Raw genomic sequence first — 12,973 nt, forward strand, 5'->3', positions numbered from 1 at the left:
CAGCCTTTTGAAGATGCCAATGTTCACATTTTTGACGGGAAGCCAGATGGTTTGAAAGCAGGGTAAAAGAGACCATCCATGTCCACTGTGATTGTCCATCACTGAACAGAGGAGGTGGCTCACGACACCAACTGTGGAGTCTTAAGATCCTTTCCCAGGTGTCAGGTGACCTCTATAGGTCACATGGTAGAATGAGGTTAGGTCTCAAAGTAGTTTCACCCTAAACCCTGGTGGTAATGACCCATGCCGTTTTTCACACCTTGGCTCATCTGCTCCCCACTATGGTTTACATACCTGCGACTCTTAACTTAAAGAAGTCCAGTCGCTTCCGTCCAAGCTCCTTAGACTCTGATGACAAAGAATCCTTTTTTTTTTGAGTGTATCATGTTTCCACATTTCACAATCCAAAGTGTGGAAATACTAAAATCTCTACGAGAATTAATTTTTTTCTTTAAAATTTTTGAAATGAAAGAAACTTGAAGTTGCTGAAACAGGTCAAATAACATCTAAGCAGAAGTAAAACGTAAACTTTGCAGCGCAGAAGTGATGAGCCTCTGTAGGGAACGATTAGGCTAAACACGCATAACAGAGATTTTCTCTGTCCTCACATGAATCCTGCTTCACTCATGCAAAAAATTCACAGCCTGAAGTCTTACTTATTTTGTTTGTTGGTTGTTATGCAGTCTTCAAAGTAATTAACCAGATCAATTAAGGGAAACTGCTCTGGGATGATTTTGATGTCTGACCCTCCTCCAACTCAGACGCCTGCCTCATAGTCAAGAGTTTCAGATTTTATTTGCTTACACGAGCGCCCGTGACACAAGCTGATGAAAGTAAAAACAATTTGGCCAGTTGCCCAAACCCCAAAGAAAAGGCTCGATCAGGACACATGCTATGCATAGCAAAGAAGCGAAGCAAGCTCCTCCACAGTTACTTGTTTATATCACACACATCTCCTGATACGTGTGCGCTGTGAAGTGTCTGCACTTATTGAGCTACAGTGAGGGGAAAAGCAATATATCAATAAAAAATGATGAAAACTATTTTTTTTTCTTTTGGCCTGTGAATTCCTGTCATTAATAATCCTGAGCTGTTAGCCTTTGTCTTATTGGCTCTTCGGCAGCTGGCGACAGAAGATGGTGCGAACGCCTGTGTCACATCTGATGAAGCCTCTCAACGAGATCAGAAACACCACGGAGACTAAAACACGTACTGATGTGCCGATCTCCGTTTCTAAATTTACAAGGTTGCTAATTAGTTTCGTTCCCGCTTCAAACTCGTGCTGTTTGTCTTTGCTATCTGCTGATGTTTCAGGGTTATGTCTATATTTATGTACTTTTGTAAGACTGCTGCACCATCAATTTAATGAGACAGGAAAGTGAAGTGACATATAGCGCATAGTGAACCTCAGCTGCCTTTGACTGAGGGTTTCTCGCCATCCTTCGACCTGAACGTGAGAGTGTTTGGCTCAGAGGCTGCTGGGTAACAGCGTGCAGCAGTCGGATTACTTACGTGATGAGCTCCTTCTTGCTCTCCTTGCAGGGCAGGTATTTGTGGTGTTTGGGGCTGGGCATGGTCACCTCGGCCGGGTAGTGCTGCTCGTCCAGCAGCTCCTGGAAGGGATCCAGCTCGTCGCTCTGGTGTAAGGACGAGAAATAAGCCGACTACAGCGCGTCACTAAAAGCTCTTCGTTTGCAAATTTACACAAACTTCACAACACATTCCCATTTCAAACACAGGAGACAACAAGGTTATGTGAAAACAGCATTATCAGGTAATGTTAGGTTTTCCTTAGTCAAAGATAATGTTATCCTCAGTGAAACAGTCGTTAGATTCCCTGTAACATTAATTAGACATTCCTCATGTCTGAACACATCGCTATGATATAGTAAATTAATTTGTGTTCCATAACAACTTTAGAAGTAATTAAAATAAATTAAAAAGTCAGAATTAAAAGAACATTTTAATTTACTGAAATAAAAAATAACTACAGATGCAAACGAAGAGGGTAATATGTAAAGAAATAACATTAAAAAGTCAGACATTAAGTTTGTGAATTTAATGTCAGAATGTATAAATCTTCTATGTCATCTCACAGAATATGTGCTATTGTCATTCATACGTGTACGTTTCCTGCCGTAAGTAAGAATATTACCCTCCACTGTAGTTTAGCTGATTTTAACCCACAACAGGGCTTCATCTCATTTATGTAAAAAAAAATAATCAATATGTCACAAAGTGAAAACTTTTTAGGTGTCATCCAAAATGTTACAATCTGAAAGTTTTAAAGGCTAACTTATAAAAATGTGCAGATTACAACATGTGCGTTATATATAAAACAGTTAAAAGCAGGATTAGGAGAGAAAAAAATGACTGGAACGATTCTCACATTAGTTACACACAACACATTTATCTCAAAAATTCAGAAGAAAACCTGATTCATTCTACATGAGTTGAATAAAATATGGAGTGTTTCCTTACATTAAGTTTAAAAAAAATATTCTAGAATCCTCAGGAATGTATTTGGTATATAGATCTAAAAAAGTGCATTATAATCAGTGTTTTAGAAAACATTTGGCCTTTTTTAGATCAGCGTAGTGTGTCAGTGCCCAGAGAGCTACCAAGCATAAGGTCTGAAAACATACATATAGGCTGTTTACACATAAACAGCCTATATGTACCTACAGGTTTGTTATATAGCTGTGCTTTATGTATATTATGTTTTTTTCTCTGTGTGGTGGAACATTTTAAACATATTTATATAAATTTAATTTTAAGAAACAAATTATAAACATACCAGGGAATTATTGTGGACATAAATCGAGTGCTATGGCATTTATGTGTGTACGAATAACTAATAAGAAGAGCCTGATTTATAGCATTTAGGCCCTTTTTTAATGTAGCTGTATGAGTCATATCAATTTAGTGTCCCTGAAGTTCTGGTCATAATAAGCAGATCTGTACTGGTTGCCAGATGATTTTCCAGGTAAATGTGTTCCCAGCACAGGTGTCAGAGGCGTGTCTCTCTGCTTGTTAACCAGGTCGAGCTTCTTTCTGCAGCAGTTTGTGAACAAAAAGCTTTTGTGGCTCTAAGAACACTGCAGTCTGCTCTGCAGTCCACACATCACACCTCCTCAGTCGGGAGCAGAAATCGTTGTGGACTGTCTGGAGAAAATCCCATCAGACGCCTCGCTCTGGGCTCCGGCCTCCTCTGCAATGTCGTGCTTCATTAACAAACGCAATTACTCTCCTGATTAAAACCTTTCACTCCAGCGCTCTAAATCCAACGAGGCAAATGTAGCAATTTGCTGCATGGGTTGCTCTGTGTGATATCAGATCTGTGAGGATTGAAAGCGTGCCGATGATCTATCGTGTTTTACTTATGTATTAGTGCTGTAATTCAGTATTTTAATGCACCGTGTGTGAGCTCCTGAAGCGTTCATTTAGTCTGAACCATGCAGTGCTGCTTCTGGCCACATGGGAGCGCACTGAGCCTTCCGGAGAGCCTGTCTGCATCCACCCTATCAGCCAGGGTTATTTATCAAACTGCACAGAGAAATTTGAACTTGCATGAGATAAAAATGGAAATTCTTGACTTTTACTCCCCAGAAACTTTAGATTAAAACCCATTTATCAAACTTATTTTGTCTCTGTTCACTTAGATCTTAGATTAGTGTTGCAGTGCACTGACAACGTGGATGGACTGTAACGGCTGTGATGAAGAGCTGTAACCCTATTTATGCTTGTATTGCATCACAACTTTTTGTTCTAAAAGACTAAAGCCGATTGATCCTTTTGTTCCGTGCCACATTGTAAGATTTTCTCTGATCTATCGCATCTCCGCAGCATGAGCGACTTCCCTTTTATGTGTGTAATATAAAGTTAATTTCACAGTAGTGTATTAAAGACTGGTAACACAATAACAACAATCTTCATAAATGGAAAGTGGATAATTAATTCAACAGGTTTTTAATATTTAATATATCTAATATTATAGATATTAGATTATATATTAGATGCTGACTTGCTTAAAATAGTCAGATCTTGTTTTTTTATTTACTTATTTTTTAGGAGGCTACACCAAGGAGCTGGATAAAAAAAAAAAGAAGAAGTATCTTTTCAAAATAAAAGACCCAGTTTCTGCAGACCAAGCAGTAACCTCCAGAGCTGAAAAACGAAGCCAGTGCAGAGGCACCAAAACTGAAGTTCTTCTAATGGCCACTTGAGGCTGACTCTGAAAGTGTATAATTCCTCAGACTCTCATGTTAATATCTCCAACTTTACAGCAGAAATAAGTATCTTTCCCCCTCCATATCAGTGCTTTAAAAAAAAAAATCATTCATCCAACTGTATAACGGAGTTAGGGGCGTCGCCATCTTCAGTGACAGGTGCTCTGACACAGCTGCCAGGCCATTACTCAGATCAATAAATTGGACTTCTCTGCCATGTTTAACAATAAAGTCCATTTTGTTTCTATATAACATTTTAAAAAGGAGTTTTATTTTGAAAGTTTAACTTATTCTTTATCCCATTCTTGTGTCTGACTTTCTGTCCTCCTCATCTGCTCTTCGCATGTCAAAGATTCACCAAAATAAGACACATGATTATAAGAACAGCAACACAAACTAAACAACATTTGATGCCCCGAGAAATACAAATGAAACTTTTATCACCAAAAATAATGTCTAAAAAAACTGATGCATTGTGCAATATCTACTTTTAAAAAAAACGAAATAATTACTTATTAATGTTTTATTAACGATTACAGTTTATATGTGATGGTTACTATAAAGTGTTATTTAAAGGCTTAAAAAAAGACACAGCTCGACTTTAAAGTTTAAATTACTTATGCTTTGGCAGAATAACATCACTGAGGTAACTAACAGCAATAAAGCTCTGTTTCTTTGTTTTCACTCATACACTCGGCTGTAAGTCTCTTGTGTGAGATGTGTGATGGCGTTTCTTCTTTTATATGATTTTGCAATCTCTCTCTTCAGCGGTCTTTCTTTATTATTCTTTTGTTGAACTGTGTCTGTTTGGTGGCTCCAGGGTGAGGGGTGAACAGCAGAAACTGAGCGGCGATGTACAATTTTGGCAAGCACCATCGTTCTGTGCCATTTCAATGCCTTGGGTTGGTGAAGAAGTGCATGCAAACATAATAAACCCTTCCAAACTCACAAAATTTCCTCTTGCGTATGTAAAGTGATGCAAAAATTATGCGTAACAATCGGCAACCAGAAGTACACCCTCGCAAAAAATAAGCCCAGAACTTCTCTATGGCCCTTTCTGCTTTGCACCGCAGAATAAGGATTCCCTTCTAACAGCTTATAAACTATGATCATCTTCTAATCTATGCATGAACACATAATATAAACTCTGGGTTCCTTAAATCTCTCAATTTCATGCTTGAAATTATCCTTACTTTGCACGATTAGGGGCCTAAATAAATCTTAAATCAAGTGCTTAAAACCCTTAATCATAACTGTAAGGGCAGAGAGTGCAGCAAGAGCAACATTTAGAGCTTTAGCGTGGCCTAAAAATATTTAACTTCCACCTCTTCAGGTTACTTATTCAAAGCACTTGTCACCTTAATCCTAAAATGAAAAATTCAAGGTGTCTCTGCCTCCATATCATTAAATATTTTAAGTTTTAATCAAGCATACTGTAGTACAGAAATTACTCTCTACATTAGTTTGTGTCAGTGTAAATATTAATCTGCTCCCTGCTGCGTTTCTATATAAACTACTTAGAGTGGTGCAGAACCTCCTGTAAAGACGAGTCCTGCAAGCTGTGTAATAATCTGCCGCAACACTAAATACACCAAACTCTAGTCTTCTTTGCTGCATTTAAATCAGTAGATTTTAAATATGTAGTGTAGATGCTGCTAATGTGATCAGCGATTCTGAAAAGTATTTTGCAGAACTTCAGATAACAGTTGATTTGAAAGCCAGAAAATTCCTCATAACTGGTTTATAATTTCAAATGAAGGCTCTTTGAACGACGTATATCAGTTGCTACAAATAAATAATTGTTTATTTCCTACAAGTCACATAATTTCAAATGAGTTGCTTAAGTAATTTGGTCTGTAAGTCAGTGCACAGCAGGTCAGCTCAACATCTACAACAAGCTAACAAAGTTTTAACAAAGGCTGCATTTTTTATTTGAGTTTATTAAAGTTAACCTATATATATATATATATATATATATAACCTACGCCCATTTTACACATGGCCAAAGTTTGAAATGATGATGTCAGTGTATGTGCAAGTAGTCCCTTTGAGCTGAAAGCTCAGGATTTCTACTGCTCTAAACACCCAGTTTCAAATTTTTTTTCTACTCTTGGCTCTGTATGATGTCATTGGGAGGGGTTATCCTTATATGGGCATCTAATGGCAAAGGCACACTAGTAAACCTCCTTGTGATTGTAAGTATTTCTTTGCCACAGCTACTACAGAGCCTCAGGGTGTTGCACACTCAACCTCTAGGTGACCACTTTCAACTGCAAGCAGATGTCACAGATGCAGTATCGTTTAATCACCATACTACACTACGTCACTATTTGTAGAGGAATATCTGAATTTGCATCCACCCATCGATTTTATTCCACTATTCCACCGCAGCGAAGGCTAAAGGAAGGAGCTAAAAGCGCTTTTTTCATAGAGGCTATGAAAAAAAGCTAGAAAAAGGCTGTAAGGCTCATTTTGATCTGTGACTTATGCAAAGCTACTCTAAAAAGTAAAATAATAAACAGCATCAAGTTGTAAAAGGGCATCATAGTCTATTTAACGATATCAGTGAATCGGGAGACCTCTTGTGAGGAAACAATAACAGAAAATAAACTCAACAGTGTCAGGACTTTTTAATCGCCCTATGATAAAAAGTCAGTATTTATAGGAAACTTTCAAATACCTACAAAAACACGGATGATCTGATATCCTCGTGTTGGTGTTGTTCCCAGACCATCATGAAAATGTTGTTCCAGGTTCAACATTGCAAGTGACCAATCACATTGTTGTGACGTTATTCCTTTGCGCGCCAAGCCATTCGTGCATTTATAAAATTCCAATGTTGCAAGGACAATATCAATTCTGCTTACTGTTTATTAAAGGGTTACGGTTAGGGTTAGGGTCAGGGTCCGTTGATCGGCGGACAGAGGCGGTTTCACGCAGCTTTAGTACAGTTTTTTGTTTTACGCCGGTTTTTCCCGAAGTCGCAAAAGTATGACGTCACAACATTCTGATTGGTCACTTGCAATGTTGATCCTGGAACATTTAGTATGATGATCTGGGAACAACACCAACACGAGGATATCAGATCAACCACAAAAACACACCTTCTACCAAGGCCCATGATCTATTTTAATGAAATATGTTTAGACGTGCTTTGTCAGTGCTCTTCTTTTCAACCAAGTTTCATGAAATTTCACTTGGCAGATTTTGAAAAACCTTGCAGGCAGACAAACAGCATCAAAAACACACATTCGAACAGCACTGCAAATAAAATTTTTTAAATTGAACGCATCCCAAAAAAAAAAATAATAATAATAATTTCTGGAAACATCGTCATAACAGAAATGTATTCTAACTATGAACATTTAGGTGTTAATGTGCTTTTATATTATATTTATATTATATTGTGTTGTATTAAATATTGTATTTTATATTATAGTAGCTTTATAATATGTGCAAACTGTGATTTCTGAGGTTTTGTTCATAACATCCAAATGATAAGTTCTAGAAGTAAAAGTATCATGTCAGAGTTGTTTGTATGTATAATTAATGCATTCATTAACTATATAAGCTGTAATAACATCATGTTGTATTTAACCTCATTCCCATAATGCTCATTCTAAGCTCTGTAAGTGTTGCACAGTGTAGACCTTCCCGTTACCTCTTTGTGGTCTTGCTCGTCTCCCAAACGTTTGATCTTGTTGCAGTCGACGGGCAGGTCCCAGCAGTCGGTGTCGCTCAGCTGGTAGCAGCGGCTGCTGAGCAGAGCCTGCCGCTGGGGAGACATCGGCTGCAGCGGGGTTAACACCGTCCCGCTGCCCTCAGGGCCACCTGGCTGACCAGCCACATCCACCGCCCCGCTGTCATCCAGATCGCCAACTGGACTCTGAAGAGCAAAGGAATCTGAATACTGGTGAGGTATTCAGAGGGCTTATTTTTGTTATGTGATTATTGTTGCTTTTTTTCAAAAAAGCTTATTTTATCATTTCTAACAAGTTCTCAGGAGGTTACAGGCTAGTATACACACAGTCTCAGTCACAGAGGTTTTAAATGTTTTCAGTCTTCAGGTCATTCAAAAAGCTGCTGCCAAACCAGAAGACCTGTATAAACCCTTCTCCATACTAAACTCCTGCTCTGCTGGCATCCAGTTACATTTCCTAGACTTCCAGGTGATGCTTAAATGTGATGCTACTTTTCTACTACTTTTGATTTGTTTCTTTTTTGCACCTTTACTTTTACTATCACTGCAATCTAACTGTTATCTTACTATATGCTAGCCTAAATGATTTTATTCTATTTGTATCAACAGTAATGCCCATAATTATTCGTACTCCTGTGAAATCTTTTACATGAAAGCTCAGGGGTGAAATTTTACTTTATTCAGTTTATTGTAGTTGTGATAGAATGTTCCAGATGCATGTTGATTTTACACAATGGGCATAACAATAAAAATACTAATACTTATAATAATTTGTACATGCTGTCCAAAATGATTCATACTCTTCACCTGCCTCAATATTAGGATTATTGTTTCTTTACAGTGTAGGTATTTTAGGTATTTTCAGCAATGTTAGGCAAGAAATCCATGTCAATTTCTAGAAAAGTCCAGAAGCCGAGAAGCTGAGGGGAGCTGGTAAAAATGCTGCCAGTTCATGGTCAGCACTAGAATGTGCTATGAGTAAGAACTAAGTGAGGAGCTCTGGTCACATATTTTGATTGTTGTCAAGGATGCCATGGACTCCAAAGCCATATCCAAATGATTCCAGGTCCCTGTACCCACAGAGCATCATTAACAAGAACAAGATATTCCACACAGTCAAGAACCTGAAGAGACATCGTAGAAAGCCCAAAGTTACACGCCATCTGGGAAGAAGTGTGTTATGGGAGGCCAGCAGTAACCCACACATCACAACTAAGACTATTCTACAAAATCTGAGCAACACCAGAACACAGATTTCAAGAAGATACAGCAGCAAACACTATCCAAGGGGGCTTTTCATGGACAGTGACCACTCCTCCAACACAGGCACACACAAGCTCATCTAGTTTCTGTAGCTCTGACAGAGCTACAATTTTGGTTGCCAGTGTTATGGTCAGATGGGAACTCTTCAGCCACAGAGATGTGGCTTTTGTTTGGTGAAAGAAATGTGAAGCATTCACCCAGAAAACACAGTCTCACTGGTCAAACACTAAGGCGGGATGGACCCAGATGAACCTTTTAAAAGCTGAAGGAATCATTAAAATCATTCATCCAGCATTCTTGGGCAGCATGGACCATCTAACCAGATTACAGTCCAAAAACATATGGCCTAATTAGTAAAGGAACAATTTGCAGACAACAATCTAAATATTTTGGAGTGGCCAAGCCAGCGCACCGGCCTGAGCCCGGTTAGAATTTCTGGAGAGAACTAAAGACCAAGATCATGGCAAAGAAACCCTCAAACTTTGAGGACCTGGAGAAGTTCACCAAAATCATTGTGGAGACGTGTAGAAATATATTCAACTGCATAAAGTACTTGGAGGCTGCAGCTACAAATAAAGGCTACAGAGAAAGAGTATGAATAATTCTGGAGATGAGATTTTTTGGGAAATCAGTCAAATATAATCATACAAATAGTTAAAAATATCGAACATCGATTTGAATGTTCTTCTCATAGCCTTATGTCACCTTTTTTATAAAATGGTGAAAGAATAAATTTGATGTGTCAATAATATATCTTAAAACCCAAAAGTCCGACACGAGTATGAAGAATTTTAGGCAAAATTACATTTAGATATGTTTTCCTAATGCTCGTCTCTGAGTTGCGCTCTCTAGACAAAGCTGCCTTGTCTTATTTTTCCCCCACTCCTGCCATTGTTTAGGGATGTGATGTAATAAGGCAGGCATCCCATTTTTACTTGCAGCGCCTCAGATTACCTGTGTCAGCAGGTCCTGGGGTTTCCCTCCCAGAGCGTGCGGGAGCTCCCGGCACCGTGTCGACAAGTTAAGGATGGCCGTGGCCGCCATGTGGGCCGCCTCCATGTCGTGGGTGTAGTCAAAGCTACTCTTACTGCAGGTGCTGCTGGCGCTGCTTCCACCTCCACCGCCTCCCCCTCCTCCTCCACCTCCTCCTCCTCCACAGCTCAGGCTGCTGCTGCTGCTGGGAGCGTAGCTGCTGGTCGTACTGCTGGCCGGGCTGGACGTCTTACAGTAGCGCTTAGCTGCAGGGGTGCACACAAGTATGGCTGATTTGTTAGGCTGATGCTGGCTTTTGGCCAAGCTGTTCAGCAGATGGGTTTTTTGCACGGGGTTTAAAATTGCAGAGAGATCCTCTAGCTTTTAAGAATATGCAATAAAAAAGACAGACTGGTGAGGGGAAAGAGCGAGAGAAACAGATTGAAATTTAAGGCTTTCTAGGATTAAGTGGGGAAACAATGAATTGACCAGAACAAGAATCCACTCCAAACTAAAATTCAAACAAGCTCAGTGCCTGAGATTGTTGAAGTTGTTCAACTTTTTTGGTCACTTTGCCAAAATCAGAGCTCGTAAATCAAGATAACATATCTTAAGACTGTTCCTGCCTCAGAACTGAATTGAAAATGCTTTGGACTGGATGTCTACATCTGATTTTTATTTGGAACAAATTCTAAGAACTGCAGCATTTCCTTCTTTGTGAGTAACATTTGCTAAAAAAAAGAAAGAATACAATGCCCAGCTGTCCCAGAAAATAACTGACCTTTTTTTTAAAAAGTAACTACTTACAATATTTGTATCCTCAGTATGTAAAAATGGACCCACAGGAACAATAAGCAAAGTATTTAGAGGCCATTTTTGGTCTGTTTAAAGGATTTGCTGCCAGATAGAAAACATATATGAACACCAGCCTTATGCGCTAAGTAGGGAGACATAGAGTCATTCAACATAAGACAGAGAAACAGATGTTTGGGCAAAGCCAGAGAAAGACGCTGCGTGGTGGTGAATCCGGCCTCGGCAGGCCGGAACGATGCTGATGGAGGGAAGAATGGTGGAAAGGAGGGAGGCAGGGAGGGAGTCGTGACAGAGGGGAGCTCAGACACCTCGTCTAAAAATCTCCCTCCTGCCTGCTTCTCACTAATGGCTCCCAGCCAAAGAAACAGGGCTCGCCTCCATTATCTCTCCTGTTTCACAATCCCTCCATCTGTACCTCCTCCCTCCCTCCATCCCTCCATCCTCTGCTCAGAGGAGGCAGGCTCTTAGCTTGGCATTTCCATAACTCTGCTCCAGCCATGTGGAGAGGCCGAAAACATCAGTGTTTTTAGCTCTATAACAAAGAGAAGACAAGCAGCACAGAGCATGTGTCGTTGTGCACGTTATAATGCTTTTAACATCGGATACAAAATGTTCTCCTCAGAACAGGAAAATGAATAGTAATCCCTAAGAGTGGGATCATCTGGAAGGATTCTTTTTCCTTTCAAACAAACAAAAAAAGGAATCACAATAAGCCTGACCATGGTTTTTACGGTGATTTTGAATTTACCTATAATAAATTTTTTAGACACATGGATCCATCATTAACTCAAATAAATATCTCCAATATTCTTCAAAAGGTAAGAAGAATGTCAGACCCCGTACAAACAAAAGACGCAAATCACCAATCAAAATATACGATAAATTGTTGTCACATGATCTAAATGTGGGACCGATGATTTGCAATTGTGTATGTTCATTCTTCTCACCGTCGAATCCCTTCGGGGAGGTGTCTCGTCCGTGGTGGTGGGACTTGGTCGTCAGACCTCTCTTTCCGTAGCTGCCGTGTTGGGCATCATAGCCGCCATAGTCATAGCTGGTCTTGGAGTATTTCTCCAGCTCCTTCGCCAAGTTGGATCGTGGCGTGCTGGTGGGAACATTGTTTTTGTAGCCATACTCAGGAATCTCCAGCTGCTTCACAAAACACATTGGTCTGAAAGGCAGCCAGAGGGTAAATAAGGCTGGGATCGAACTTCACTGCACCATTTAGCATCCCTACTTCGGATTAAAAAGTGGATTTTTTTTTATATTTGTTTTGTTTTTTCAAAGAACTAATAACAGTCTGTGTTATTTACCTTTACGCCAAAAAATTGGCTGCACCATTCAGCATCCCTAAAAAACTTCGAATGGTAATTAGTGGAAGAAGATGGTGAGTTTCTGTTTTGTGGAAGAATATTTAAGCCCAGCTTTTTATTTAGTTGCTAGCTGACATCCTTTCAGCTTTCAGTACATTCTGTTTAAAAAAGGCAACATATATTCCCAGATTGCCTTACAACTCAGAAATATACCAGGAAATTGTTAAACCATTTTGCATCATCAAATAGAAAACAATGAAGGTTTTCTTTGTTATGGAATATTTTGCAAGTCTCAAGCTTAAAGACACTATTAAGCTTGCCCCGATCATTTAAGGTGGTGCGAGATGCTCTCCATCAAAATAAGTGCAAACTTTTAGTAATAAAATTTTTTGTTTGTGTTTGCTAATTATTCACAGGATAGTTTTTGATTCCGGAATTCCCACCATATCTGAACTAGTCACACATGTGGTTGAATGTACAGTACTAGTGACCTGCACCTAGATATAATGAGGATTACTAGTTGTTCTGCATCCCCAGTTCCTTATGTTTGATATGATCTGGAGCTGTATGTGTGGGAATTTCATTGCACCATTCAACATCCCAGATATAAAAAACCCCAAAGAAAAAAAATGCTTCCATAACATACCATATTCAGAGTTCAGTGAGCAATTCGGCATCCCTTG

The 12,973-nt window shown here is 39.3% G+C and overlaps 1 protein-coding gene across 1 annotated transcript in view; it reads right to left on the bottom strand.

Annotated features, from left to right (window-relative positions):
- The window catches only part of myt1la (myelin transcription factor 1-like, a), a 93,362-nt gene that overhangs the window by 13,028 nt on the left and 67,361 nt on the right, over positions 1 to 12,973 (bottom strand). The window contains exons 12-15 of the mRNA XM_085381652.1: positions 11,925 to 12,148; positions 10,147 to 10,430; positions 7,891 to 8,115; positions 1,513 to 1,637 (exon numbers count right to left, since the gene is read on the bottom strand). Of these exons, the coding sequence (XP_085237778.1) occupies positions 1,513 to 1,637; positions 7,891 to 8,115; positions 10,147 to 10,430; positions 11,925 to 12,148 (858 nt within the window). The remainder of the gene's footprint in view (positions 1 to 1,512; positions 1,638 to 7,890; positions 8,116 to 10,146; positions 10,431 to 11,924; positions 12,149 to 12,973) is intronic.

This window comes from Rhamphochromis longiceps, linkage group LG15, assembly GCF_057381845.1.
Source record: "Rhamphochromis longiceps isolate RC_006_pf linkage group LG15, R_longiceps_female_GT1.1, whole genome shotgun sequence".
NCBI lineage: Eukaryota > Metazoa > Chordata > Actinopteri > Cichliformes > Cichlidae > Rhamphochromis > Rhamphochromis longiceps.